Below are 27,965 nucleotides of genomic sequence, written 5' to 3'. Positions count from 1 at the left end.
CGTGTATATATATGTGCACGTATATTAGATCGATATTCGATAGATTCCGATAGCGCAGGTTCTTATCGATTCTCTTATCGTGAATACACTCGAGTCGATTTTTTATTTCTACTTTCGATCTCAATTTTCTCAGGTTTATCGATTCTAGACTTTTCCAATTAATTTATATAGAAAAGCTTATAGTAAAGCTCTCCTTATATAGAAAAGCTTATATAGTAAAGCTCTCCTTTAGTGTCTCTTATGTACGGTAAGAGGACAGTTTGCTTGTTGGAGATTTAAAAGAGGAGCTTTTAGTGAAACTAGAGATTAAATAGCTTCTAAAAAGAACGTCTGGCTACTTAAAATATAATAAATTGCATTCTGCATAAAATATTTGTTTTTTCCAAACGGAAGTGACGTTCGTTAAGTATTGTGCCCAAGCACATTTAAAAATGGAAATTTATCCAAAATTTAACTCAACGTATCTCGATTTAAAATCTTCGATATAGTTGACTTTTTGGGGCTTGATGTTTTTTCCTGCTCGTTAGAAATTTAAAAGAGGAGCTTTTGGTGAAAGTAGAGATTAAATAGCTTCTAAAGAGAACGTTGACCATTTAAAATATAATAAATTGAATTCAAAGAGAGAAGATATTTTGATAAACTATTCTTTGCGGAATCTGTATTATATGCATTCTGCATAAAATATTTGTTTTTTTCAAAGTGATGTTCGTTAAGTATTGTGCCCAAGCACAGTTAAAAATGGAAATTTATCCAAAATTTAACTCAACGTATCTCGATTTAAAATCTTCGATATAGTTGATTTTTTGGGGCTTGATGTTTTTTCCTGCTTGTTAGAAATTTAAAAGAGGAGCTTTTGGTGAAAGTAGAGATTAAATAACTTCTAAAGAGAACGTTGACCATTTAAAATATAATAAATTGAATTCAAAGAGAGAAGAATATTTTGATAAACTATTCTTTGCGGAATCTGTATTATATGCATTCTGCATAAAATATTTGTTTTTTTCAAAGTGACGTTCGTTAAGTATTGTGCCCAAGCACATTTAAAAATGGAAATTTATCCAAAATTTAACTCAACGTATCTCGATTTAAAATCTTCGATATAGTTGATTTTTTGGGGCTTGATGTTTTTTCCTGCTTGTTAGAAATTTAAAAGAGGAGCTTTTGGTGAAAGTAGAGATTAAATAACTTCTAAAGAGAACGTTGACCATTTAAAATATAATAAATTGAATTCAAAGAGAGAAGAATATTTTGATAAACTATTCTTTGCGGAATCTGTATTATATGCATTCTGCATAAAATATTTGTTTTTTTCAAAGTGACGGTCGTTAAATATTGTGCCCAAGCACAGTTAAAAATGGAAATTTATCCAAAATTTAACTCAACGTGTCTCGATTTAAAATCTTCGATGTGGTCGACTTCTTGAAGCTTGATATTTTTTCCTGCTTGTTAAAAATTTAAAAGAGGAGCTTTTAGTGAAACTAGAGATTAAATAGCTTTTAAAGAGAACGTCTGACTACTTAAAATATAATAAATTGAATTCAAAGAGAGAAGAATATGCGGAATCTGTATTATATGCATTCTACATAAAATATTTGTTTTTTTCCAAACGGAAGTGATGTTCGTCAAGTATTGTGCCCAAGTACACTTAAAAAGAGAAATTTGTCTAAAATTTAACTTAACGTGTCTCGATTTAAAATCTTCGATGTGGTCGACTTCTTGGGGCTTGTTTTTTCTACGTCGAGCCGCAGCAGACCGAAAATTCCTCTTCATCCTGCAAATTTCTATCGACGAGACGCGGCCCACGTCGCGTCGGTGCATCGTCGATGTACGAGTTCGGCTGTCTCTTTTTCGAGGTAACACGATATTCCAGAGGAACCTAATGTCGAGCAAGAGCGGAGGGTAACATTGGTCCGAACGACGGTCCGAGTTGGGTCTTTTCGTGTAATGGACGGCTCAAATATTTATCATCGGCCGCGTAATTTAAGGTGCGTTTAGCAAACGGAAGACGACGCGAGGAAAAACAAACAGGACACAGGGGCGGTGCGGCATAACTGACGAGAGAAGAGGAGACGGAACGGGGCGGTGGCGGCGGCGGCGGTCGAGGAAGACGAGGAGGAGGACGAGGAGGAGATGACGGTGATGCTGGGGGGACCAGGACGGGGGTCGAGAACGATAAGCGGGAGCGAAAGGGCACCGAGAGCGAGAGAGGCGAAAAGAGTAGCTCAAAGAGGCCGCCGTGGGGTCCAGAGGGCCTTGTGAGAGAAGGCGCAAACCCCAATAATAGCACTAGAATTTATATACCTGCACGAACGCGCTGGAGAACGGTCCCGGGGCTGAAGGGTCCGTCGTTCCAGGGACGGCTCGCACGGTCGCCCAATGCTCCCGCAGCGATATTCGCGAAAGTATCTTCTTCAACATTTGGTAATCTCGAATCACGCCGTGAAATTGGCAAATGATCAGGAAATTTAAGATGGACGAAGATTTATCTCGTCATCATCTTTTGCGAAGACATGTGTATTATTCAAAAAAGAAAATATTACTTTTTCAAAATGCTAACCCATGATTTATGTGTTTCGTGCACGACATGTTATACAATTTTCATTTCAGGATCACGCGTGTCCCAAAGCTAAGCGGCTGTATCTCGCTGTCGTCTAACATGCTTTATCGGATAGAAAAGGAAGCTGAGAAACCGGAGATAGAAATAGAACGAGAAGAAGAGAGAGAAAAAGGAAAGAGAAAGAGAACAGCGCGGTTCGTGGCAGCCTGAAGAGCGAACCATCCATCACGAACGGCTCAAAGTCGTATCTTTCGGTGACCAGTGCCCATCGGTATCGGATGCCAAAGCGTGGCCAAATATTGTGAAAGGTCCAGAAAAGGCAGGAACGTGAAATAAATTTGCTGCGCCGATGTGAGAGGAAAGGAAGGAGGAAGAGAGAGAGAAAGGCTGCAGGAAAAAAAAGCGAGAACACTGCTCTCCCACCTCTCTGTTCAGCTCGAAAGGTTGCGTCTTGTACTTGTGCGTGTCGAGATGGAGAGAGGAAGAAGGCTCTTTAACCACTGTGTCGGCTCTTTGAACCCTGCCGACCTCTCTCTCTCTCTTTCTTATCCTTCTTTCCTTTCATCCTTTTCATTCTTTTATTCCATCTCTGTCTAGCGCGCTATCACTTTCCTTCTCTTTCCGCCTCTTTGTCTCATTTGCTTTCAATAACTGTTTCGTATACATATGAACCGAATTTCGAAGATGGAAGACTCTAAATTACATTTTACACGTGGAAAAAAGTGTTGCTTACTGTCCTAGTCTTGTTCTTACGCAACTTGTTTCTACTAGATACATTCCTTCTTATATTTCTACTCGGATAAGATGTACAAACTGTCTTTTCGACGTATATTTGCCAGAAAAAGATCCAGAGTCCATTTCGGAAAGAGAGGGAATTTCGCGACAAGATATCCCGTTTGCGAGATAATTGAATCTTCACAGTGCATTATAACACGAAGTGGCGCAGCGCTTTTTATACAGCACGCTACTTCTTTGGGACACGGGACTCTATAATTCGTGTCTTACATTGTGTGTAGCTTTACATCGCGAGAGTACCGGGATGAATCGCTGGCGCGAGGATTGCAAATGATCCTCGAGGCGCTCGAGACTCTCGCTTGACCGAAGAGTTCGCGGAACAAATCGCGTCATCGGATATCAGTTTTGATCAGGATTGCAGTGTGTTCTTTTTTTAGGCTTCCATTGAAGCCCTCGGTTTCTCGACGAGAACACGATCTCGTATCTTCTCCAAGCCGCTATCCTCCCTCTAACGCTTGTTAACGCAACAGCACCTTGACCGTGCTCCCAGGCCATAATTTTCTCTCTGTGAACGTCACGGATCCTCTCTCGCTGGTGGATTAATAATCTAGAGTGGTCCTGAGGAGAGCGAAAAAACGATACGACGCGAGGGCAGCCAGCAATGGGACGAGGAGCCAGCAGGAAGACGAGCGAAAGGAAGAGAAAGAAAGTCGGATGGAATGTAGGAGAGAAAGAGAGAGAGAGGAGAAAACGTGGAAGGGTACAGCGATCGTAGCTCGTAAGTTAGCACGTGGTCGAGTCAAGCCGTGCGAAGGAAATCGAGAAGCGGGAAAGGAGAGATGGAACGAGTCAAGCGGGCTTACTACCTCATCTCGCTTCTTCAACCATTGACGTAGATGGAATTTTAAGTAGCCTCCTCGTGTGTCGGCGCGATTTCGCGATTATCAGCTGATTGCAATAATTCACGACGAGCAATCGGAGGTGGAAATAACGTGTCTAGAGAGACTTTTCGTTGTTGACAACAAGTACCTTTTTCCTCAAATTACGATTTAAATACTCTATTTCATCTAAGGCCCAGTTCCACAACTCGAGTTAACCCGAGTTTAATACGTTAAACTGGGTCCTGATTGGTCCATTCGCCACTTAAACTCAGGTTAACTGGATTGTGGAACTGGGCCTAAGTACTTTATCTATAAATCATGATTTCTCTTGGCTCTCTTGACAATCTATCGATCGTATTCCTTTAGAAGCTTACGTCCATCAGGTAGTCTACATCTATCCTGATCTGTAATGAGAAAAATTGCATATATTCGATACTGTATATATCGCTACTTTTACGATAAGTTTTATAGCAGTTGTAAAGTTTTCTTTCCCTCGTTACGTCCCTCGCTACTCGCGCCACTGTTGATCTCCCGCTTCTCTTCCTCGGAACCACCTCATCTTCGCAGCCCGGGCAGAGGGTAAGAGACGGCGTGGACGACGCGAAGGCGATAGGCGCGACGAGGAAGCGAGAGGGAGAGTGGCGCGCACGTAGCCGTCTCAGGGAGCGAGAGCGCATCTAGAGGAGTAGCGAACACAGGCAGAAGGGACGACGCGGCGAGGCAGGGACGAGAGACGAGAGGGGAGAGAAGAGAGAAGCGAGAGGCCCCACGAGGGACCACACAGGACGCGGCACGCGCGCGCTCTACCGGGTGGGCCAGCACACGTCGGCTTCGGGCGTCCTCGCGCCATCTCGGCCGGGCTCGTGCGTCCTCGGTTGGGCCCGGTGGTCGGGCCGCGCCGAGGCCACACAGATCGCGCACGCGCGAACGCTTCCTGGGTGGCATTCGCCTGCCGGCCGGCAGGCCGAACGTAAGGTACTTCTCTCGGTTCCACCGTGGGCCGTACAACCTGTTAGTATCGTGCCGTCCGCGCATTATGTCTCTCATTCTCCTCGTCTTTCACAGCACCCTCCGCACGTACAGGTCCCTCTCTCGGACTCTCTGTTTTTTCTCACCTTCCTCTTCTCGCAACCCGTCGGCGCGGCCTTCCCCCCTTCCTCCCGTCTTCCTCCCTCGGTCTCTACCGGCATCACGGGCTTCTAATAAGATTCCAATTTGTCAATTAGGGAGAGGACGGGCCCCTGACGCGCATCTCCCGCTACCTCGACAGGTATCCCTCTCCTCTTTCCTTCCTTCTCTCTGTCCACGTTGGCACCTACCTACCCATCTACCTACCTACCTATCTATCTACCTACCTACCTACCTACCTACCTACCTACCTACCTACCTACCTACCTACCTATCTACCTACCTACCTGTATTAGCAATGCGCAATCACGACACTTTACACAGCTGCCGCGTAAAGTCGATTTCTTTCGTCTTCGCATACGCGTATGATTATTTAACTTTATAGGTGGAAAGGGCTATTTCTAGCGGTCTTTAATATATAAAGTACACGTCTACGTACGAGTCTCGCTCGCGCAGCGAGGATTAAAAATTGACAAGTTTATAACAATTCTCTATAACGCGCATCCCGCGTTCTTATGTACTCGTTGGACGTAATGAGATGTAACGAGCTTCGACGCTCCGGGAACCCCGAAGATTCTCACGACGCGAGCCACCCGCGGCGATTCGTCGTCTCGTCGATATCGCGCCGCAGGTTCTTCAGCTCCTCGGTTCTTCAACACGTTGGGCATCAGACAATATATCTTACACGGTACATTCGTATGCTGAATTATTCTACCCCGAGTTAAAAGGTAAAAATTTATAAGATGTAAGAATGTCCGAGAACAAAATTCTCCCCTTCTCCTTGCGAGAGAGAAGCTGCTTCGTATTCTTCTTAGTCCAACGTGTGGTGATCGCTCTTTTTCATATACCTGTGTCGCGCACCAGATTATCACACGTATATGGGACCTACAGTTTAATGCCGATTCCGAACAGCTACATTAGAGCGTTTTTGGCAAGATTTCCATGATGGTTTGCCATTGCCTTCCGAGAGAGGAGCGAACGTATACAATTTTTCGGTTTTACCGGGAATCAAACCCGAGGTCTTTGGCTTTGCAGACTAGTGTGCTGTCTACTGTGCCACGCTTCGTATCAACCGCGCATAAATTTTTATAAGAAATCTCGGATATCGCATTGGAAATGTTTAAGATCTCAATACGTTGGCTCTTGCCAGCCTTACTGTAAAGCTTCAATGATTCTATAATCGCAGACTGGTCTTGCGATGTGTACGCTTTATTTTTATTTTGCAAGATTCTTCTTCATCAGACTAGGACCGTGGCTGTTTTAGACCACGTGGGTCACACAGTCTTGGCGTAGGGTTCCTCCTGGCCTGCGGGCGGACTATAAAGTTTCATTTCTGCCGGGCGAATGTCTTCGAATTAGCAATAAAGCAGCGATTCTCTCCCCCTTCGCAACGGACAACGAGGCCGCGCGGCGTTGGCCCCTTCTCGTTTTTTGTTTACTCACCAACGAACTGGTTTTGCGGTATACACCGTGTCGTCCGTTCTCTTCCCTCCCTCTCTTCGTCTTCCTCGCTCGGTCTTCTCTCCGCCATTCTCTCCTGCCGTCTTCAGGGAGGACCGGAGCTATTTTGGGGTACGCAAATACACCCGGCGCATTGCGAGGGGTGTCAACGAGCGGCCGTTGGCGGCCGGCACGTGTCCTATCCTTGTCAACGTCGATGACAAAATTCAGCGACGCGAAATGCCGAGTTTGTCTCGCGAAAAAATCTATTAAATTGTTCACAATAATCTTTGGATATTAGAGACAATATCCTTAACAATCAGCTTCGTATTGGAGGGATTTGATAAATCTGTATACCATGAGGAAAGAAATCTCTCTCTCTCTCTCTCTCTTTCTCTTTCTCGGCTTCTCTCAAGCTTTCTCAGATGATAATTGTAGCCGTGGGTATAACGTACGCGAGGCAAATCGAATTAACGCGGACGTAACTCATACCGAGTATATCGTCCGAGACAAGAACCGCCTCGGGATGGCCGGAGGGAATATCGCGGCAGGACCCTTTGAAAGCGCACGTGCAACGTCCGTGCGTTGTTTCACATATGCCACACGGGCGTGCACACGCATATCACGCGTCTGTACTCGCTCTTGCCTCTGCACATTATATGCTACATATGATCTAGATCCGTGCGCGCAGAGACAAAGGAATGCTTCCTTCTCCCTCTCCCTCTCCCTCTCTCTCTCTCTTTCTTTTTCTCTCTCCGGAACCTCTTTGGCGTCCTTCCACCGATCCTCCTTGGTACCCTGACCGAAGAGGGTACAAGGAGCTGCGAAGGACGGCGCGAGGAGCCGTGGGGGAGGGCCGAGACGAGGGGATGGTGAGGGAGGAGAGGTACGCGGGAAGAAAGAAGAATAAGAGGAGCGAGCCAAAGGAGGAATAGGCTATTCCACTTATACGCTGCTCGGATTCAATTAACTCTCCACCTTCTTCCCTCCTTTTTCTTCTCATCTCGCTGGCGTGTCCGCTCTCCTCTCCTCCCCTCCCTCATCTTTCCTCATACCCTTATACAGGGTGTTTCTCGGGACGTTTGTAACGCGTCATCTTGTCGATCGGAGAATCTTTGTAATTTCGGGATATCCACGGTATAACGTTTGTTAGCTCGCGACGTAAGTTTTGTGTCGAGTGGCTCTTTCGAGAAAATAAAATCGTTCAAATTCAGATTTTGTTAATTGCCATGCGCTGTTGAAGATTTCTGTCTGATTTCTCTCTCCACGCTGGTTATGCTATCCTTAAAGAGAGATCAGCTGTTTGCGTGTCATCGCAGCAACGATGACATCGTGTGCGATAGTCGTTTATTACACTCGCGTTGACTTACGACACTTGTGATAATAATAATAATAATAATTCATAATGAACGCTTTATTGCTTCTTGTCATATGTAAAGGAAGTCTCGTCGCGTATTTGACGATAAGAGAATTGTTGACGGAAATTCAAGGTACATATATATGCGTGTTTGCGAACGAACAATTTCTCGCGTGGAAAATATGAGTAAGATATATATATATATATATATATATATATCTACCTATAGGTAAATACGAAAGTTTTCTTGAAACTTGTTTTGCGAGTAATGCTTCCACTTGATATGATCGATGAGTAAAGTACATATCTTAAACCGTCAATACTTTTACAATAATGATTAGTTTACGTCGTGGTTTTGTAAAATATACATATAATTTTTTAATATAACAAAGCAAAAAATATGCTGATATTAAAAGGAAGAAGCAGAAAAATTACAGTAAAACAAAATCATCTAAAGAAAATGAATAGAATTAGTATCTTCTCCTATCTAAATGAAAATATATAAATAATCGAAATGATTGTCATCTTCTTTTCATTTAAATTATCAAAATAAATATTATCTTTATTTTTATATTAGATAAAAGAAAAAATATCCTTTTCAAATTATTTAAGATAATAATTAATGAGTTTAATCTACATGCTTATTTTTTATTTATATATAAGATCTATCTATATATTTTATTTTATCTACATCTAAATGATTGTCATCTTCTTTTTATTTAAATTATCAAAATAAATATTATCTTTATTTTTATATTAGATAAAAGAAAAATTATCCTTTTCAAATTATTTAAGATAATAATTAATGAGTTTAATCTACATGCTTATTTTTTATTTATATATAAGATCTATCTATATATTTTATTTTATCTACATCTAAATGATTGTCATCTTCTTTTTATTTAAATTATCAAAATAAATATTATCTTTATTTTTATATTAGATAAAAGAAAAATTATCCTTTTCAAATTATTTAAGATAATAATTAATGAGTTTAATCTACATGCTTATTTTTTATTTATATATAAGATCTATCTATATATTTTATTTTATCTACATCTAAATGATTTCGAAATTACTTAAATTAAACGAAATGCTGACGAGATTTGTTGATGTGTTATTTTTCGTATGTTATTTTTTTCAGTGAAAAAAATTCTACGGAGAGGGGAATTCTTCGCCTCTTCCTACGACTACGGGATGATCCTTTTATCGTAAGACGCCATGACGCAGAATTTGATTGTTAGTAATGATTCGACGCCTCGTGAACATGCCATTATCTCTTCTTGACTCGTTGGTTCGACTGGGAAGCAGTTGCAGCAGAGACCTTGCGTGGATTCGCCCTAAGAGCCGACTCACAGGGCCCTTGTAGCAGGTCCCGTCCTGGTGTGTCTCTTTATGCTAAATCGCGTCGCGCTCCACAAATAAGAGTCTCTTAACACATCGATGAAGGAAAAGGAAATATCGCTGATCGAACAATATCGAGGGAGCGATGAAATTAATATCTGCTTCGCTTTTTGTTGTGCTTTTTGCGAGGAATCTCTCGTCATTGGATTACAGTTGGGATTATTGTTACCAGATTTGCCATCGCTAAGCGTTTCTTTATAAGGGGCGATTTTTTTTATCGCGTCCGTATGGGTTATCAATATTAGCAATAGCGCGGTAATCGAATTACGCATTGTTGCAATGATACGCCGTGAGTATATGATGCAGCAAACGTGCTCACGTGAAACTAAACAAAAGACACGGGTGAAAGTTCATGTGTTTCGTCATCGTCTCTATTGCTACAAATAGATTTAACGTCATTGCCTTCTAATCATTTGCATCGGTGCACCTCTTAAATATTGTTGTCGATGGTGTTTCGCGAATAATACATTTATTTGTTCAATTTTCCATTGTTTCATGTATTATTCAATAGTCGATTAATTCAATAGTATTGTATTTTTTTTCATTTATTTTTCAAAGCAACATTTTTATTATAAGCTTTCTTTGAAGATAATTAAGAATCAATTCACTTTTAAAATTAATATTAATTTTTGACGAATACATATATTTAACTTGTGTAAAAATATAATGTTATTTAATAGAATTGTGTACTTGGTTTTTAAAACAATATAAGATGCTTCGATTAAACATTACAGTATTCGATTGATAAAAATGATACAGATTAGCTTTTACAAATTTGTACGTAATTAAAACATACTATTTTTCATTTTAAAATTCGAGTCGCGCGGATTTAAATATTTATTTATTTATACCAACTCTTGTATGAAAGTGCATCTAAATTAATACGAAGATTAATCTCGGAGCTATTCACGGATCGTGCGAATGAAGAAAGAATGCCAGAGATTAGAGATTTGATAGCGAGAGAAAATGGCACGTCCACGTTCGCTTTCGCGAATGGGTTTATAAATTCGGCGACTTTCGCGCGCGGCGACTCTTCGGCAGAAGCCTCTCCGTGATCTTGTCACACGTCCGGAGATGAGAACGATGCCTTAAGGCCCGCGCACAACTTCTCCTCTCCACCCCGGGACGAGATCTCTCTCCTCTCTCTCTCTTTGGTTTCCCACGAGAACCACCGCCGCCGCCGCCTTCTGGAATGTCGCTCTCCCCTTCTCCTCCACCAGCTCCTCCACGGTTCCTCCATCATCCTCTCCTGCTCCTTCGCCTCCACTACCGTCTCGGCTATACAACCACCGGTCTCTCGTCGGTCTCTCCGTCGTCCCTCGTGCAACAGTGTCTTCTCTCGCTCTCTATCACGCCGATGCATCCCCGCCGTTAATTTCCCCCTTCGCTTTCCTCCCCGTCTCGAATTCAATGGGGATGAATCCCGCGGTATGTGCGCCGCGTCTCTCGATACGATTCGCGAGAGGAGATTGGAAATAGAGCAGAGCGCAAATGCGGTCCCCCAATGTCTAGGGCCATCGTGCGCTCCTTCGTTTTTATCCACGAGGCTTCTTCTCATCCCGTGTTCGATCCATGGGAGGGAGAGACGGTATACGGCGTATCTTAATGACGATTCCGGAAAGATCGGGGAGATAGAAGCATGTCCTAGGCTAAAGTGCACGTTGCCACCTTCTCCCTTTGCTCTCTTCGCGTGCATTTAACGAGATGCGCATTACCGATGCATTAGCCGAGAGGTAGATAGTGGTGCGGTTGCAAGCGGAAATAGGTTACGGTTTTACGAGCTTAACCGCCGTCTAAATGCCACGCGGCGATTGCGCGTTTTCCATTTCTGCGGTTTAAATGACAAGAGTGTGAAAAAAGGGGAAATTCCCCGTTCAACGCGCACGCGCTGCGATGATTTACGAGTCGGTCTTTCCGACAGCACGTTGCATTCCCAATAAAATGCGGTACATCAATCCTTTTCTTTACGTTCGATATACCCACAATTCCTAATTAGCGTTAAGTAAAGATAACCGCGAGTCGTAAAACACGCCTTTTTCCTTGAAACCAGCGAGATCGAAAGGATCTCATCAAATGTCAAACGTCATCTTAGACTTTGTTCGTCCCATCAATCTGATGTGTAGATTTATCGTTTCATAAATTAACTAAGGACCTACACGTGGAACGAGATGCAATTAAACGTACAATAAGATATTCGTTGCGGCTTAGAAATTCCCGAGACTCTTCTTCGATCACGGGTCCTTTCATAATATGGCGAAATGCGCGTTTGTTCTCTCGCGCTTGATATGACTCATCCGTTTTATTCGATTACGAGCGCGCTTTAAATGTTGCGTATAACTCTGTGGGAATGCCCGTCACAATCGCCAACAGGTCGTGATATAATTGCTATTTAACGTGACGAAAAAAAAAATATGATCCCAGTTACGCCGCGGCTATTGTGTTACTCTGTTCTTTGGTAAACTCCAATCCAGCCTCCTATTACATGTCTAGCTAAAAATAATAATGGTTTACACTTTGCTGTACCTATGTTTGCACCACATATCCATAATAAGACGGTTACACGTACGTGATTTCGTCAAAGTGTGCGCCGATCTCGTGCACAACGGGTGTCTCACTCGAAATGAGAAGTTCATATGTTTCTCATAGACATTTACTCCATACCAAGAGACTCATTGAAACTATAATAAAGTATACAACAAGCAATAATAATCACACATTTGTTGCGTTAAAAGATTTTTTTGCTATTAAAAATGAGTCATTGTTTAAACGTGTTTGACTAAATACAAGATAATTGTTTCGATGCAGCAAAATTTTTGTTAAATTATTAGAAATATTGGAAAAAAGTTTCGAATAAATTGTACTTGACATTCTCGACATAAAATCATCACTTTTTTAATTGTATGATACGATATAATAGATTGTATTGGGAATATAATGAATTTAAAAATAATAGAAATAACGGAAATGAGATCCCCTAAAGATCTCCTAAATGCTGTAAAATGATGTTTGTGAGAAAATTAAAAAAAGGGAACGCTTTGTCTTTGGAAATTGTGTCACCCGATGTATACTGTGTTGTCGCTCCAGCCAGTCCAGACGTAACATGAGACTGACCATACGAGGCGGCCACTCTCATGATGCTCAGTGTACATACCATCTCTACCAACACCGATTGGAAAGTACATACCACAACATCGTAGTCGTGCCACCATCTCGAGCCATCAAACACGAGACTCGCGAAAGCAGGAGAGTAGGTGTCCTGGCGAGAGATTACCCTCTCTTTCTCTATCCCTTGCCATCCCTGTTTTTCTCCCTCCTCTCACCTTTCACAAATTGTATGACTAACAATGACCAATATACCGCCCATGCTCGTTATCGATGACGTTAAGGTGATTCCAAGCATTGAAAAACTTGGGCGTGTAGATTGAAAAAAAATATGTATTCTTCAAATATTTCTAATATTTAATTAATTTTGCTACTTTGTTGTTGGTAGAGATAAAATATATAATTATAAACATGTAATTGATACGCAATGTAACAAAATTTTACATAATTATTTGTAAATATTATTAATGATATGTTATGATTAAAACTTGTCACGTAATTTCTGAATATTATACGAAATATTTAATAAAATCTATCTAAATTATATATAATTAATTTAATAATTTAATTAAATATTGTTTACACTGTTGTGTTATAGTTTATATATATATATATATATATATATATATATATATATATATTTGATATTGCATATATATCATATTCAAAAAATGAGAGAAGCATTATTGATCATAAGAGTATATTTTATAGATCATTTCACCTTGCCTTATATCGATAAATCAGGTCACTCATAGAACGAGAAAATACTTTTGGCGCAATCTCTTTTTACACACTATATATACAAGTTACAAAAATTTCCATAATTTTTCTTTTATAAAATTTAATCGTTGTATATAATCTTTTTCTTGATAATATCGATATGCAATTTTCGCATAAAAATACTTTTCTTTTTACATAAGGTACAGCTTACGGACATTTTTATGTAAGACAGAAATTTTATAATTTAGCAATATTATAAAATTCTTCAAAAACGCTGGTTAACTATAAACTGGTTACATCATGATGTAAATGAAAAAAAAAAAAAAAAACTAAATGCGATGTTGCAGAGAATGTAAAAAATGATTCACGTAAATTGCGCGATAAAAATGGCTGTAATAATTATTTTGCTTTATTCAGGCATGCGATACTTTTTTATTTTATTTCAAGCTTTTTTATATATTTTCAACAAATATTAAATTAATATTGAAAAGTTTCGAATTTATTTTCTAAATTTGAATGTCCTGAAGGGAAATAGTTTATAAAGCAAAATATTTGTGTGAACTTTTCACTCTTTATATATATAAAATGAAGATTAAAATATATACCTATACTTCAGCGTTTTTGTGAAACTTTAAAATATTAATCAGTTAAGCCAGGATTATTATTTTATACAAGAATATTGAGATATTGCTAAATTATCTTTTATATACTTAAGATACATATGTATATGTGCACGTAATTATCATTACTCCATAATTATCTAAAGTTAAAAACATACACTGTGTATAATTTTACTTCTGAAAACATTCCATGCACTAAAACTCAAGATTATCAAATATTTACACATATCACTCCAATGACGAGAAACAAGCTTTACAAGTGTAGCAAAGGTTAATTTTGACAAGAAGGGTCATCGATTCCATCAATGTTCGAGAGACGGATATGCGTTGTCTGCAAGCGCGTTTAAGATGGCAATTACTGGCAGAGTGCCAGTATATGGTGCAATGATTAATCGCTTAGAATATCTAAGAAAACTTTGATTTAACTTTCTATTAATAGAAAAGTTTTGCATTTTCAAAACAATTTGCGCCAGTATTTACGAACAAAAATCTCTGATTTAATTTCGATTCAATTTCAGTTTCAAAGTGGAAAAAATTTATTTTATAACATTCCGATTAAATTGCAGAGAGAAAAAGAGAGTGAAAAAATACTTTTATAAAACAATTTTTATAAAAATTTTTGTTACATATTTTATATTATTAATATTAACATCGATCAAAACTTAATAAAAAGCATTCGCGGAATGTATTTCATAAATATCTCGTTTTACGAGGAATTTATATATTTCATTTTGAAGAAAGATTTTATTTTGTAAAACTGCAAATTCTATTCTTGTAATTTATAAGTGGAATCTGAAGAGATAAAATAAATTAATCAATTCTTATTTAGTTTGAATTTTTATTTTATATGTTTTTCTGAAAGTAAATAAATTTAAAAATAATGTAAAAGAATAGCTATTTGGGAGTGAATTTACTTTTTTCGATATATTTTTCACTCTGTCTAAAAGATTAAAAAATTTTTTGTGTGAAAGTTTCGCAGTAATAGAAGTTTAAAGGGAAGAGAAGAGAAAAGAGAATGCTGATGCTATATTAGATTGATGCGTAGGATAGATGATTTTGCAAATGTAAAAAATTTTTCACATTTTTTGATAATATATAATAAAATGTCACCTGATAAATCTTGCAATACAATTTAAAGTTTTAAATCTGCTGAAAATGATTTAATAATTATTTCATCAGTTTTTTGATAAGAATAAAATTCGTATATGTCTTTCTGTAGATAAATTAAACATTTCATATAAATTCGTGCAAATTTACTGTGTTTTATCAATATAAATCTGGATTGAAAAATAATACGTTATAAATACGTTATAATACGTTAAAAATAATACGTTACTGCCGTTATTGATATTTTTTTTTAACTGCAATGGGGTAGTGGCATTATAAATTTTATCTATAATGAGAAAATATAATTTCGATATTTAAAATCACTGCATATAATAAATCACTTTAGTTCAAAATAAGTATTTATAATGCTTGTAGCAGTTTTTGTATTTATTGTAGTGTGGATCTATATTATTAAAATGTATATTTTTGTTTATAATTTATATTTTATTCACTTCTTGTTTTTATTCTTATCATTAAAAAACTAGAAGCTAGATTAAAGAAGTTACAAAGGAATATATTAAAAAGAAGATTTTTTTTCTATTTCATTATTTCACACATTCTATAAGATTTTAAATTAATTACAAGAATTTCTATATATAAAGGAGTTTTTAAAGGTGTTATTATCATAAAATGCAATATAGCATTTGTATATAAACTGTATAAGTAACAATTTCGTATCTACACTGTTGTGCACATTAAAAAAAACGTTTGGATTCAATACAATGCTTTATTTTATGCCGCAGTTTATGCGCAGTTAATTGACGCGCGTTTAATGACGCGATTTAATGACATTAAACCAAGCAGTTAGTTAGAAAATTAAACTGTTTAGTTTACTGGCATTTTCTCAAAAGTCTTTATAGTGGACTTATACTTAGAAAAACTAAACACAACCGTCCATTATATAGAAATCTATATCAAATCCGTGCCTTGCGATTTAAATTACAAGAAATTGAGACTTGTTTGAAGATAGAACGAAGACAGATTTCGATTAATTTATCTCTACGCCTTCTTTTTAGTTTTCTTCGTGGTCTTTGCGGGCGAAGCCTTCTTTTTCGTCGATTTCTCAGCGTTCTTCGCGTACTTCTCAATCAACGAGTCGAAGAAATTATCCGATTGACTGGCGCGAGCCCTGTTACGATTTTGAATCACTAGTGCGAGATCGTTCGCGGCTGCATTTTCCTCATTCTCTATCTTCAGCATCTTTTCCAGACGCTCAGCTTCCGCTGCTTCTTTTGCCCACTGCAATCAGATAAGTCAATCAAATCAATTAACATCGAAAGCCAATGGCTGTTTATGCCGTCCGACTAAGAGTACGTTTAAACTAAATTGATAATTCGATCCAGACTCGTGGCAGGAAGGAATAGATTTTAAGACTAGATAATGCTCCAAGCATAAGCGTATTCCTGTTAACGAGATTGATTAGTCTGCTCGTAATAAGAGCGAAAACGTGATCTACGCATTATTCTATTTCCGAAATCTGCGTCAAGACTATTAGACGCACGCAAGATTCATATTCAAGTGAAGAGAAGCAGGTTTGTCTTGCAAGGTTAAATGTTAAAAAAGAAGGGTCATCGATTTTATTAATGGCCGAAGCAGTCCGATATGCATTGCTTATAAGTACTTACGACTTGGATAAACCCTATAAGACAGTGTCAGTGTATGCTTGAGTCAGCAGTATATGTTATGATATGTCTATAATAACATTTATATTGGCACCCTGTTCTAACAAGAGGTTTTATTCAAAATAATATTCTCCTCTCTATTTCAAGAAACTCAATTAAAATAGCAGGATGAGAAATGGCATTATGCTTTTAAAAAATTTAGATTATTAGGGGAAAAATACGTAGTCATCAAAACCGCGATTAATACTATTTTGTTTTTAAGCTCTAATCTCTGCTAAAATGTTACAAGTTTAAAATGAAAATTTTTATACTTGTAAATATTTAGTGAAAACTCCTTGAAAGATTGTATTACAGTTTTGACTATTTCAAACTGATTTTCTTGAGCAAAGAAATTTTTCAAAAGCAAACTTATCTTTTTGAGCAAAGAAATTTTTTCAAAAGTAAACGAGAAAGATGAAGATAAAAATGAAACAAATTTAGTAAGCCAGTAGAATAATGTAATATTATTAAGAAAAATTCTTCACTATAAATTGCTAACAAAATCATAAGAGAAAAAAATTTTTTAAATTCTCGATAAGTTGACTCAGCATATATCAATGAATAACGAATGCATAAATCACGAATTTCCAATAATTAATAAATTAATTAAGCGAATCAAGTTTATATCAGGTATTTTCCTTTTCCTCTCTCTTTTAACTATCACAGATATGTCGAATCTGGGAGATTTTCTATATCTTTCTCTACAGAATTTAACGTAACATTCTTGCAATTTTCCGGGTAATCTTTTCGGTGTTGACTATCCACAAGCGTCGATGATGGTTCATATCGCGCGTGACCTACTCCATAATCTGCCGCTGAAGAAATTCCGTTATTTATAATTTTTGGCAAATAATCTAACTGGCTGCCTAATGCTGGTGCATTGCACAACGCTTCGCGAAATTTTAACTGCACTGAGTCACGGCATGAGGCAAGTTCATCGGTTTTCTGTGTTTTTACAAATGAAATTAATCAGTTTTTTTAATATAAAAAATAAATATAGATAAGATAAATATCTTCTCTATTAAATAAAATTTATTTAATCGGCTGCATCTCTAAGTGAAATATATCAATAATGATAACGAATAATGACCATAATACATTTTTAATAATGTACATGATCAATTTTCTCTCTCTCTCTTGGATAAATCTATTTTAATATCTAACGAATCATCTCCCAAGTTATAGCAATCTTGAGATTACATTTAAAGAGTTATTATTCAAACGTAAATACGAGAAGAGAGAGGAAAAGCGTGTTTTCTCGAGCAAGTATTTTGAGATAAAATGTCGAGCCAAGTACCACCAAAGTCAACATATATCTGAGCAAGTTGAAGGCGAAAACGTTTTTCGCGACCTTGCGATGTAGTTGGGGGTCTATATTGATCGGAATCGCGTCACGAACCTAAAGAAATCGCGTTAAATAACTGATGATCATTGAACGTGACGCGGATGGCGTGAAGTTGCATTAAACACGATCATCGTGTCATCGGTGTGGAATCTCATGGTGATTGACTAAGCGGCCACTCTCAGAGAAACATGTGCGTGTAGACTGCGCTCGATGGAGACCGAGATAAAAGCCGCTGTTCATTATAACGGACGCTTTCAATGGTTATTCAAGGCCAACTCGCGATCATCTCCACGCGAGAGATTTCTGTCGCCGAGATGCACCTGTTGCATGAGCAATGACGGAAGAAGCTGCGACGCGCGAACTTGACTGCGAAGTCAGTGTGAATGTCTTCTAGTGTATATTTAACGTGTGCATTTGTACAATGTCGAGCCGAGCGTTGTAACAAGGTCGTTATGTAATACCCGTGACCGCGCAATTGGACGATGACATTAATAATTATTTCATTACCACGGCGAGCCCGGTCGCCAGTTGATCGCAATTAAAATCTTGGTTCGACATGCCGTGCTATTGGCTTCCCTACTTGGCGGACATTTCGGATATTTAGATGTTACTGCGTCTCGAGTTAATTCTGAGAAACCGCGATTGTACATCAAAGATTTGCCAAGTTTAGTTTAACGGATAAATTCTCGAGAAATTCGCTCTTTCATCTTCTCCAGACAGAATATATTTAACATGAAAGTTTGATAAATTCAATTAATCAAAAGTTATGAAAGCAAAGTTTTTCATTTTATCAAGTCTGAAAATTAATTATAAAATTTAAAAACCTCTACATCAATTAATATTTAGATCAACTATTTAATTGGTCAATTAAAATTAAATTTTAATTTAAAAAATCCTAAACTTGATTTTTTAATCCACTTTTTTGTTTAGAAACTGATGTACAATTATACATATACTAGATTAAGAATGCGCTATCAATTCGCTATAAAAAAATGAAAAGTTTTCTTCTGCTTTTCTAAAGAGTCTACTTTATAATTAACTAAAAATAAATTTTACATGATAATAAATAGTTACAAAAATAATCGGTATAAATAATGACAGATGAACTCTATTAAAAATGAAAAAACTGAAGCACACGAAAACTTTTACTTCTATGCTCCTTGAGCGCATGATACCTACACATGAGGTTTAGTTGGCTTCGTCGTTTCCGGAAAATAAGAGTTCCATTTCAGAGGAAAGATGTCTCGATACACGCTTTTGATAATAGATATGCGTCTGGTTAATAATACTATAAAGCTTTCTTAAGCAGGTACTCGATAGCTATATATGGGGGAGAAGAATTCTAATGCTCTCTAAATACACATAAATGCGCGCTCAGGTTCGTGGCACAACGCGACGCTTGAATGTACTATATTATTCGTTGTATGGTAAAATGTCAATCTGATTCTCTCTCGCGTGATATATTTAATTATTCGGAATTTATTTCACGTGATAATTCGTTTCAATCCGATCCGGTTGGAGACGAGAGGGGCGTGCACGAGATTTAAAATCCCTCCGCGATGACGTGTCCAAAGATGGTGATAATAAGGGACATCGTTAATACAATGATGTACGATCGGATTCTCGAGAAATTTGCCGAGTTTCTAGTCGGACACTCGGGTAGTGGCTTGTCCGTCGTCGTGACGTCGTCGTTGACAGTTGTCACCTCGCGATAATCCTGCAAGGGCGGGTGCATGGTCACCGTTGCTTCATAATAGGGAGCTCGATAGAACTCGCCGGACTCCCCCGGACTTGAAGATGAGTACATCAATTCCGGAGGTGAGGCTATCGAAGGTCTGACGTAATGTACGTTGGACATCATCGTCGTAGTCTCCGATCGACCCACTTGATCAACTGGAACATTTGGATTGACTGGAACATTGTCGGTGTTCGATGATTCGTCGATGATCATTTTACGTGGATCGTGATAATTCGGTGTTTCCCCAAGATTCGGTGTGTTTGCGAACCATCTATTATCACTGCTCCCGGTCGGAGGGGAAGAGTGCTCGTGATGCCTCCAGTACGGATATTTGTTCGAGTGGTCGGTGGACCAAGAGTCGACAGAAACCATGTCGGAATCGCTGTGATGCGATACTTCGATGGATCCATGGGTCATTCTTTCCCGATCGTCGAACTTTGCAACGTATAATGGATACGTTAAAGTAGTTCCCGTCTGGGATAATCTATCGGACTTCACTGTTGTTTCATGATTATCTTTTACGGAGGATCCCGCATACGATTCTGCAGCCGATGCTCGCAATCTCTCCAAAATGGAATCTTTCGGATAAGGCGTCGTTTCATACGTCGGAACGTGCTGTGGATACATCGAGACACGTTCCGTTTGTGGTCTCTGGTCAGTGGTTCCTATCATTCTGATATCTTCCGAGGGTCTCCATATCATGGGCGGTGCTGGCAGTGTTTCTGGTGTTGAGAGAGGATAAGGCATCATTACTTGATGCGAGGATGAATCCGGTGGAGAAGTTCTTGTAGGCGGAAATCTCGGCTCCACTCGCGGTATTTCGTTTTGCCTGGACGTTGTCGGTTGTACAGTAGTGGTTGGTCTTCTATGATCGTGACGATGCTCTGTATAATGATCCTGATGAAACATCCTATCTCTCGTTGGAGGTATATAGGGTACTTCCGGCTGCTCCGGTCTCTCGTCAGAATGCAAGGCTCTACGATCTTCCTCCGTGTAGCTCGGTGGAACATCGATCGTGTCGCTGGCGAGTTTTCTCCACTCGGGATCTGGGTCAAAAGCGATGCTTTGCTTCTCGAGAAACTCACTCACGGCGCGCGGACAAGCAAAATTGGAATTTTCGCTGAGAAATATGCGCTTCAATTCCTTCAGATGCGACATTTCGTTGAGATTCAGGCAGCGCAGTTGATTACCCGAGATTCGAAAGTCTACGAGAGTCAGTAGATTCCTGTAAACATCGTCCTCGATATCGCGTATATTATTGTAGTTGAGATCAAGGTATGTCAGGTAATCGAGTCCCTCAAACCATGATGCTTTCACAGTGGTCAGATAATTATTATTTAAGCTGAGTTGTTGAAGATTAACGAGCTGTCGAAAGGCGTCCGGGTCGATGTCGGTGATCTCGCAATACAAGCAACTCAACACCCAGAGATTCCCGCCGAATCTCGAAAATGTATCGGCGGTAATTCGGCCTAGGGGCATCCTGGTGATGCGCAGTTTCTCGGTTGTCTCGGGTATGGTGATCAAATCGCTGGGTTGGCCACCTTCGCAAAAGTATTCCAGCATTTCCTCATTCGCAATCTTTCTGCACGATGCAACAACATCGCTGACAAACGTGTTCAACAGGATGATTAAAGCTAGAGTTGCGCCACTATTCTTCATTTCTTCAGTGTATAGAAGTATTACAAGAGCGAACGATATAATTTGTCCCTTCAACTAACACAATAAAACAAAACTATTCGTCTTTTATCTCATTAATTTCGATATTTCGATTAATGGAATAAAATGCGATGATCATTGCCAGAGAGATTTCTCTTTTGTCTATACTTTACGATTAACGACCGAACTAATTGTAACGCGGACTGAAGCAGTTCTCGCATTCGTAGGTTACTTATTTACTAGACCTTCCCCTCCTAGAGTCGTGCCACTATTTCTCCTACTACCTTCCGTCCATCAAGCTCTGTACAGTCTATCGGTAAAAATAGAGAAGCTTGAAAATAGCGTGGCGGGGCGTTAAAAGACCATTGAAGTGACATTTAGTAATAATGAAGGGAGTGCTAACGTCATTTAAAATTCGCGCTATAATTCCACGCGGTCGATCGTGACTAGAGATCGATAAGTGAGTAATGTATAAACGTGGGAAAAAATATGTGTGATAATGTTTTGCAGTAATTTGATGTCTTTTATATTATAATTCGTTTCGAAAAATATTTACTATGATTTTCATGAGATGATTTAGTAAATTTAATAAATATAAAATATTAAAAAAAAATCAAATTTTGGTTGCCATAATATTTTTATGTTCAACAGATGAAGTATTTCTATTTCTTTTGACAAAATAATTGTATTTAATAAATAAATTAATGAGCAAAATAAATGACTAATTATTTCCAAAAAGATTATAAATTCTTTTTATAATTGATCAAATATAATGAATAAATAAATAGAATAATCTCTTTCATTTGTAAGATTATTATACTAGATATACTTATTTCCAAGATATTATTATTATATCTTCTTTACGGATATTTTTTTCAATTTAACTGTTCAAGAAATTTAAGCAAATTAAAGCATAACATTTTACATTATCATCGTAGCAATTTTCACAAACATTTATGCATTTATATTTACATTCTAATTGACCTTCTGCTTCTTGCCACAAATGTGAAGTCAATACTTGCAAAACTTTGTAATGTAAAAAATATTATGAAATAATTTAATAAAGAATAAAGCATATAAAAAAATAAGATGTATATGAGCGTAATTTTTATAATTTTCTCATGATATGTAATTTTCTCTTAATATTTTCTTGATATCTTCTTTCAGCAAATTAATATATCGTACCTTTCTTTTCCTGCGTTGCTTTTTCTTGTCATTCTCGTTAGTGAAAGCTTTATATTCTGGAACCTCACCACTCTTTATCAAATCTTCAATTATAGCATGTAGTCTTGGTTCTTCGTCGCAATTTGTAAACGGAACAGCTTCCAAAATATAATCCATATCTCCCTTGCCTAGAATAAGCACATTATATAAGTATACATCAATATACTAATATAATAATAATAATATATAATATTAGTATTATAATGACTTACTGTCTATATATGCCCTTTTAAGATCCTTGATCTCTGTCTCTGATCCCTTGTAATTCTTCTCATAATTATTGATATCTTCGACAGTGATTTCTTTAAACAAGGATCTCCAATAGTCCGCCCAATTGCGCATGACGACCTCTTCGCTTTCCTCGTCGTATTGTCCGGATTCGTCGTAAACTTTGCGTTTCTCATTGTCACTGAGAATGGAATGTATTCTACCCAGGACTTTGAACTTCTCTGTTGCTTCAGCTTTGATACTTTCCTCGACCCGATCCGGATGAACGAGTAATGATAGTTTGTGATAAGCCTTCTTCACTGATGGGACGAGAAATAATATTGTTATTATAAAGAGCGAGGTAAACAATCCGGAATCCAAAATCCAAATTTAGAGGTTAGGACAAACGCTGGCTTACCCTGCTTGTCATTCGCGCTTTTCGATATCTTCAACACGTCATAAAAATTACGGGCGCCGAAATATCGCTCGCACAAATCCAATAAACTCGCCATGACGGCGAATCTGCGATGGGTCACTGAAAATTTTTTTCGATCGACAAATCAAAGGACGACGCGACTAATTTTTCGCGCGTTGCATCAAATGCATACCAGAGAGAAGACAGAGATGTCATGGTCTGTTTTTAGGTGATCCCTGAAAGCGATACTCCCTCTATGGACATTGAAAATGTGGACATGAACTACAAAGCCAAGGTCCATGAATGTTCTCAGAGGGTAATATATAATGTGCACAATTTCTGGTTTTGTTCCGTGCTATGTGCACGCAGAGAGAAGCCTGAGAGCGGCCATGCCCCTGATTTAGGTGGAACCCGTATTTGAAGCGCCTCTATGTCCATAAAACGTGGACATTGAACTACATAGCCATGTCTATGAAACTTTTCAAAGGGTAACATGCTATGTCCACGATTTGTGGTTCTGTTCCGTGCTATATGCACAAAGTGCCGGCAATATGACTGCAAAAATATGAATGCAAGACAAGTTATGTATACATCTTTAATGTAAATAAGATTTGTGGTCTCTCTTTCTCCATATATATATATATATATATATATATATATATATATATCGAGATTTATACTAAAAATAGCTATATACAATATATAGAAATTTATTCATAATATGACTATACTTGAAAATAAGATATTTTTTACCAGACTATTAATAAATAATTTATATATTTAAAGAGAGAGAAAGTTTGATATTATTTTCAATATAGATCCTACACATTTCTTAAGAATAAAAGTTCTAAATAATAAAGATGTATATATATATATATATATATATGTATATATATAAACACGCGCGCGCGCGCGCGTGTGTGTGTGTGTGTGTGTGTGTGGTATATACGTATGTATGTACGTATGTATGTATAAAAGCAATGCGAAAGTTACGTGAGGAAGCGAGAAGGACAAGTAAAATAACAATAAGAACGAACGAGATAGAAATAGCACGAGCAACGAGACTCGAGCTCGAGAATCGGATTTTTCTTGCGCGCTATTATTTTCCTCTCACTCGCACCTATTACTGTCTCGCTCGCTCCTATTACTGTCTCGCTCGCTCCTATTATTGTCTCGCTCGTTCTTGTTACTGTTTCGCTCGCTCTCGATTCTTGGGTCCGCTTATCTTTCCGAGCTATCTATCACGATTGTCAAGTGTGACAAAGAAAGTAAGACCATGAGTAGAGAGCGAGCGAGATGACCTATCATCAAAGAGTTCCGAAGTCTCTTACAATCGGTTTCTTCGCTTCCTCTATCCATTCGCAATTCACGAAAATGTAAACATCTTATAAAATAAAAATTGAAACTTTTATTTTTAATTTTATCGGTTTGAAAGTAATTTTAATGAATTAATGAGATTTTGGCGATTAAAATGATATCAAACATGACGTAAATCGGGTTTTTAATTAATCTGATAATAAATATTTCATTATAATTATATATTTAATTAAATTTATGCGATTTATATCGTGTTTGGTATTATTTTAATCGCAAAATTCTCATTATTCTATTAAAATTACTTTCAAATGAATAAAAAATGCATTTTATTTTTTGACATATATTCGTGAATATTATAAATGAAGTCTCGTGTAAGAAATTTCGGAATCTGCGGCATCGGGAATTTTTTCGTTATTTATAATAATATATGACTTTAAATTGCCATAAAATAAAAACTAAAGCTTTTATATTTTGTTTGATCTTTTTTGATTAAAAGGGATTAATGAAATTCTTGCGTTTAAAATGACATCGAACACAATATAATTCGGATAACTTTTACTTATTGTTATATAAGTAAAAGAATGTTTCTAATTGAAAATTATTTGAATAAAATGTTGGGTTTAATGTGATTTTACAATTAGTCGTAAAAATCATATTAATTCTAAAATTATGTTCAGTAAGATAAATTAAGTAATATAAAAATTTTAGTTTCTAATACATTTTCAATGTTATCAATTGTGGTGTTCACATGACGTCTCCTGGTCTAAATATGTTCAATATAATTAATATTAAATGGTCTATATATTGTGCAGTGAAACAATTTATTTTAATTTATTATATATATATATGTATATACAGGGTGTCGCAGATCACCCGTTTCAGCCGAATATCTCAAAAACTGAGCGCGGCAGACAAAAATATTTCAAACAAAAGTTGTAAGGTTTCAAGTAACGCATTACATGGTGATATCAGTATGACCTTGAAGAGTGTTGTCAAGATCAGGGCAAAATCACTTTGGATTTTTTAAATGGAACTCGCTATTTTTATTACATATTCTTGTAGCTCATCTCAAGAGCTTTCCAAAATACTATAATTAAGTTAGTTTTAATTAAGTACTTTCCGAGTTATGAGGCTTGAAATCATTTCTTAATTTTACATAAACCGTAAAATATCTTGTAAAATATTCATTTTTCGATTATCTTACCTTAATACTTTTATGTACAAAATAATGAGAGGAATCAATTGGTGTAAAGAAAACATAGTTGTTTCGAAGAAAAAATATGTAATTGTTAATTGCAAATTAAAAGAACAGTTAGAAGGAGACAAAGAGTGAGTTAAGCTAAGATTAAAGTTAAACGACGTTGGTAGAAACAGGCATAAGTCAACGATTAAATTATAAGATAAATCGCGATTTAAAATTCCCGAGAAAATGCGACGAATAAATAAATCGATAATATTCGGAATATCCGATTGTGATATGTATACCTTTTATAATATAATAATCGAAGCGTCTCAATAGACATTATAATCGCGCGCGATATAATTATCACATAAATGCGAAGATATTTGGACAGACAATTTGATGTCTGTAATATTTACGAATACAGTACTCATTGTCTGAGTCAATTGCGAATCTTTATAAGATAAATCGCGACTCGAATTCACGGGAAAACGCGACGAATAAATAAGTCCATAATATGCGGAATATTTGATCGCGATACGTAATTTTTATAATATAATAATCGAAGCTCTCAATAGACACGAGCGCGATATAATTGCTATCACGTAAGTATAGAAAATCAAAAATATTTCGACAATCATTTGAGGTCTGTAATGTTTGCGAATATACAATTCACCGACCGATTTACTTGCGAATTTTTATAAGATAAATCGCGATTTAAAATTCGCGATAAAACGCGACGAATAAATAAATCGATAATATTCAAAATATTCAATTGCAGATACGCGAATGATATATCAGTAATATCCGATAAAAAGAGGAGCGATCTTAAAAATGGAGAACGATTAACATCTTGTGTCTACATTAGATTTCGCAACATCAATCTGCGAAGAAAAGTTAAGTAATCCATTGAATGTCGGGAACTTCACTGTAGGAGGGAACGAATCCTGGATCTTCCGGACTATTCCCGATAGCAATGATTTCAGTAATAAATCAACCACAATTATCCCTCGTCATTATCTCCAATTCACGAAATTGATATGCACATTAGAAAACATGTTCTTCCATTATTAAGAAATATATTTCTTTATTGAAAATTAAATGGATATAACGACCTTTTTTATTGAAATGTGATTACGAACGATTATATTTATAAATAATAAAATACATGCATTATTGGAGTTTGTGTTAAATGTGCGAACACATAATTTGGGGTACGGTTCGCGCGCGCGAGACGAATCGAACCCGATATCAGCAAGATTTAAAAAATTTCAATTCGAACAGTGTGCAAAATAAAATAAATCAAATAATTTTAAACAATTAATTCTAGATTAATTCTCTAGATTCTTATTCTTATAATGTTTAAATTAATAATTTTTGTCTTTTAATCAATATCTTGCTGATATAGGGGTACCCATTCGATTCGTCTCAAAATTTTTATGTATTCGCACATTTTATGTAACATTCATGTATAATTTCGCGTATATATAATATATAATATTAATAAAAATTATAAAAATATTTTGGATACGTTAATTTGTGCATGTATTTTATTATACATATATCTAAAATGGTATATCTAAAAACTAATATTCTAAAATGGCGATGGATGTCCAATACCAGCAAATAGTTTCTTAAAAGAAACTAAAATCTAATATTAATATCCCAAGTACCTAGAAATAATTAATAATTAATAATCAAATATATTCGTTCGTAATCATTTTTATCAAACAGTAAATAAAAACTATTACAATAAAAACTATTACAATATGAAATTACTTGAAAAATAGATATTTATACACAACGCTATATCCATATTTAATCTACTATTAAATCTTTCTGGCATTAGACAATAATAATACCAATCCTAATAATGACAGAACATTTTTAACGAGAAGAAAAAAATAGATGCATTTTCTCTCACATCTAAATATATATTATTTAAATTAATTCGACTTTAAAGAAGCGTATGGCGTTCGTCGTTGAATGACTACCGAAATCATTGCTGTCGGAAATTGCCAGGAAAACCTGGGATTAGTTCCAATCTTACAATAAAAATTCCCAATTTTCAACGGGGCACCGAACTAGACGTCGCGAATGGATCTCACAAGAACTGAGAAATAATTCTCCATGATGAAAATCGTTTCGACTCCTCGGCGGTACGAGCCACG

The 27,965-nt window shown here is 36.9% G+C and overlaps 3 protein-coding genes across 3 annotated transcripts in view; 1 reads left to right on the top strand and 2 right to left on the bottom strand.

Annotated features, from left to right (window-relative positions):
- Nucleotides 1–2,670, top strand: part of Bigmax (helix-loop-helix-leucine zipper transcription factor bigmax) — a 63,121-nt gene extending 60,451 nt beyond the window's left edge. The window contains exon 5 of the mRNA XM_083106883.1: nucleotides 2,608–2,670. Coding sequence (XP_082963009.1) covers nucleotides 2,608–2,655 — 48 coding nt within the window. The 3' untranslated portion in view covers nucleotides 2,656–2,670. The remainder of the gene's footprint in view (nucleotides 1–2,607) is intronic.
- A 10,617-nt stretch (nucleotides 2,671–13,287) lies between these two features.
- On the bottom strand, nucleotides 13,288–23,498 carry LOC145975347 (dnaJ homolog subfamily C member 9-like). Its single transcript, XM_083105761.1, has 4 exons — nucleotides 23,301–23,498; nucleotides 22,888–23,202; nucleotides 22,637–22,803; nucleotides 13,288–16,290 (listed from the first exon to the last, which is right to left on the bottom strand). Exons 1-4 carry the CDS (start codon nucleotides 23,392–23,394, stop codon nucleotides 16,051–16,053), a joined length of 816 nt encoding a protein of 271 aa, XP_082961887.1. The 5' UTR covers nucleotides 23,395–23,498; the 3' UTR covers nucleotides 13,288–16,050.
- LOC145975346 (uncharacterized) lies at nucleotides 19,337–21,721 on the bottom strand. Its single transcript, XM_083105760.1, has one exon. It carries the CDS (start codon nucleotides 21,452–21,454, stop codon nucleotides 19,601–19,603), a length of 1,854 nt encoding a protein of 617 aa, XP_082961886.1. The 5' UTR covers nucleotides 21,455–21,721; the 3' UTR covers nucleotides 19,337–19,600.
- Nucleotides 23,499–27,965: the final 4,467 nt, after the last annotated feature.

The sequence above is a fragment of the Camponotus vicinus genome, unplaced genomic scaffold (genome assembly GCF_025532165.1).
Source record: "Camponotus vicinus isolate PSW18456_S1 unplaced genomic scaffold, iyCamVici1.0 SCAF_8, whole genome shotgun sequence".
NCBI lineage: Eukaryota > Metazoa > Arthropoda > Insecta > Hymenoptera > Formicidae > Camponotus > Camponotus vicinus.
The sequence above is the reverse complement of the archived record's forward strand: the minus strand, read 5'-3'. Positions and strand labels throughout refer to the sequence as shown.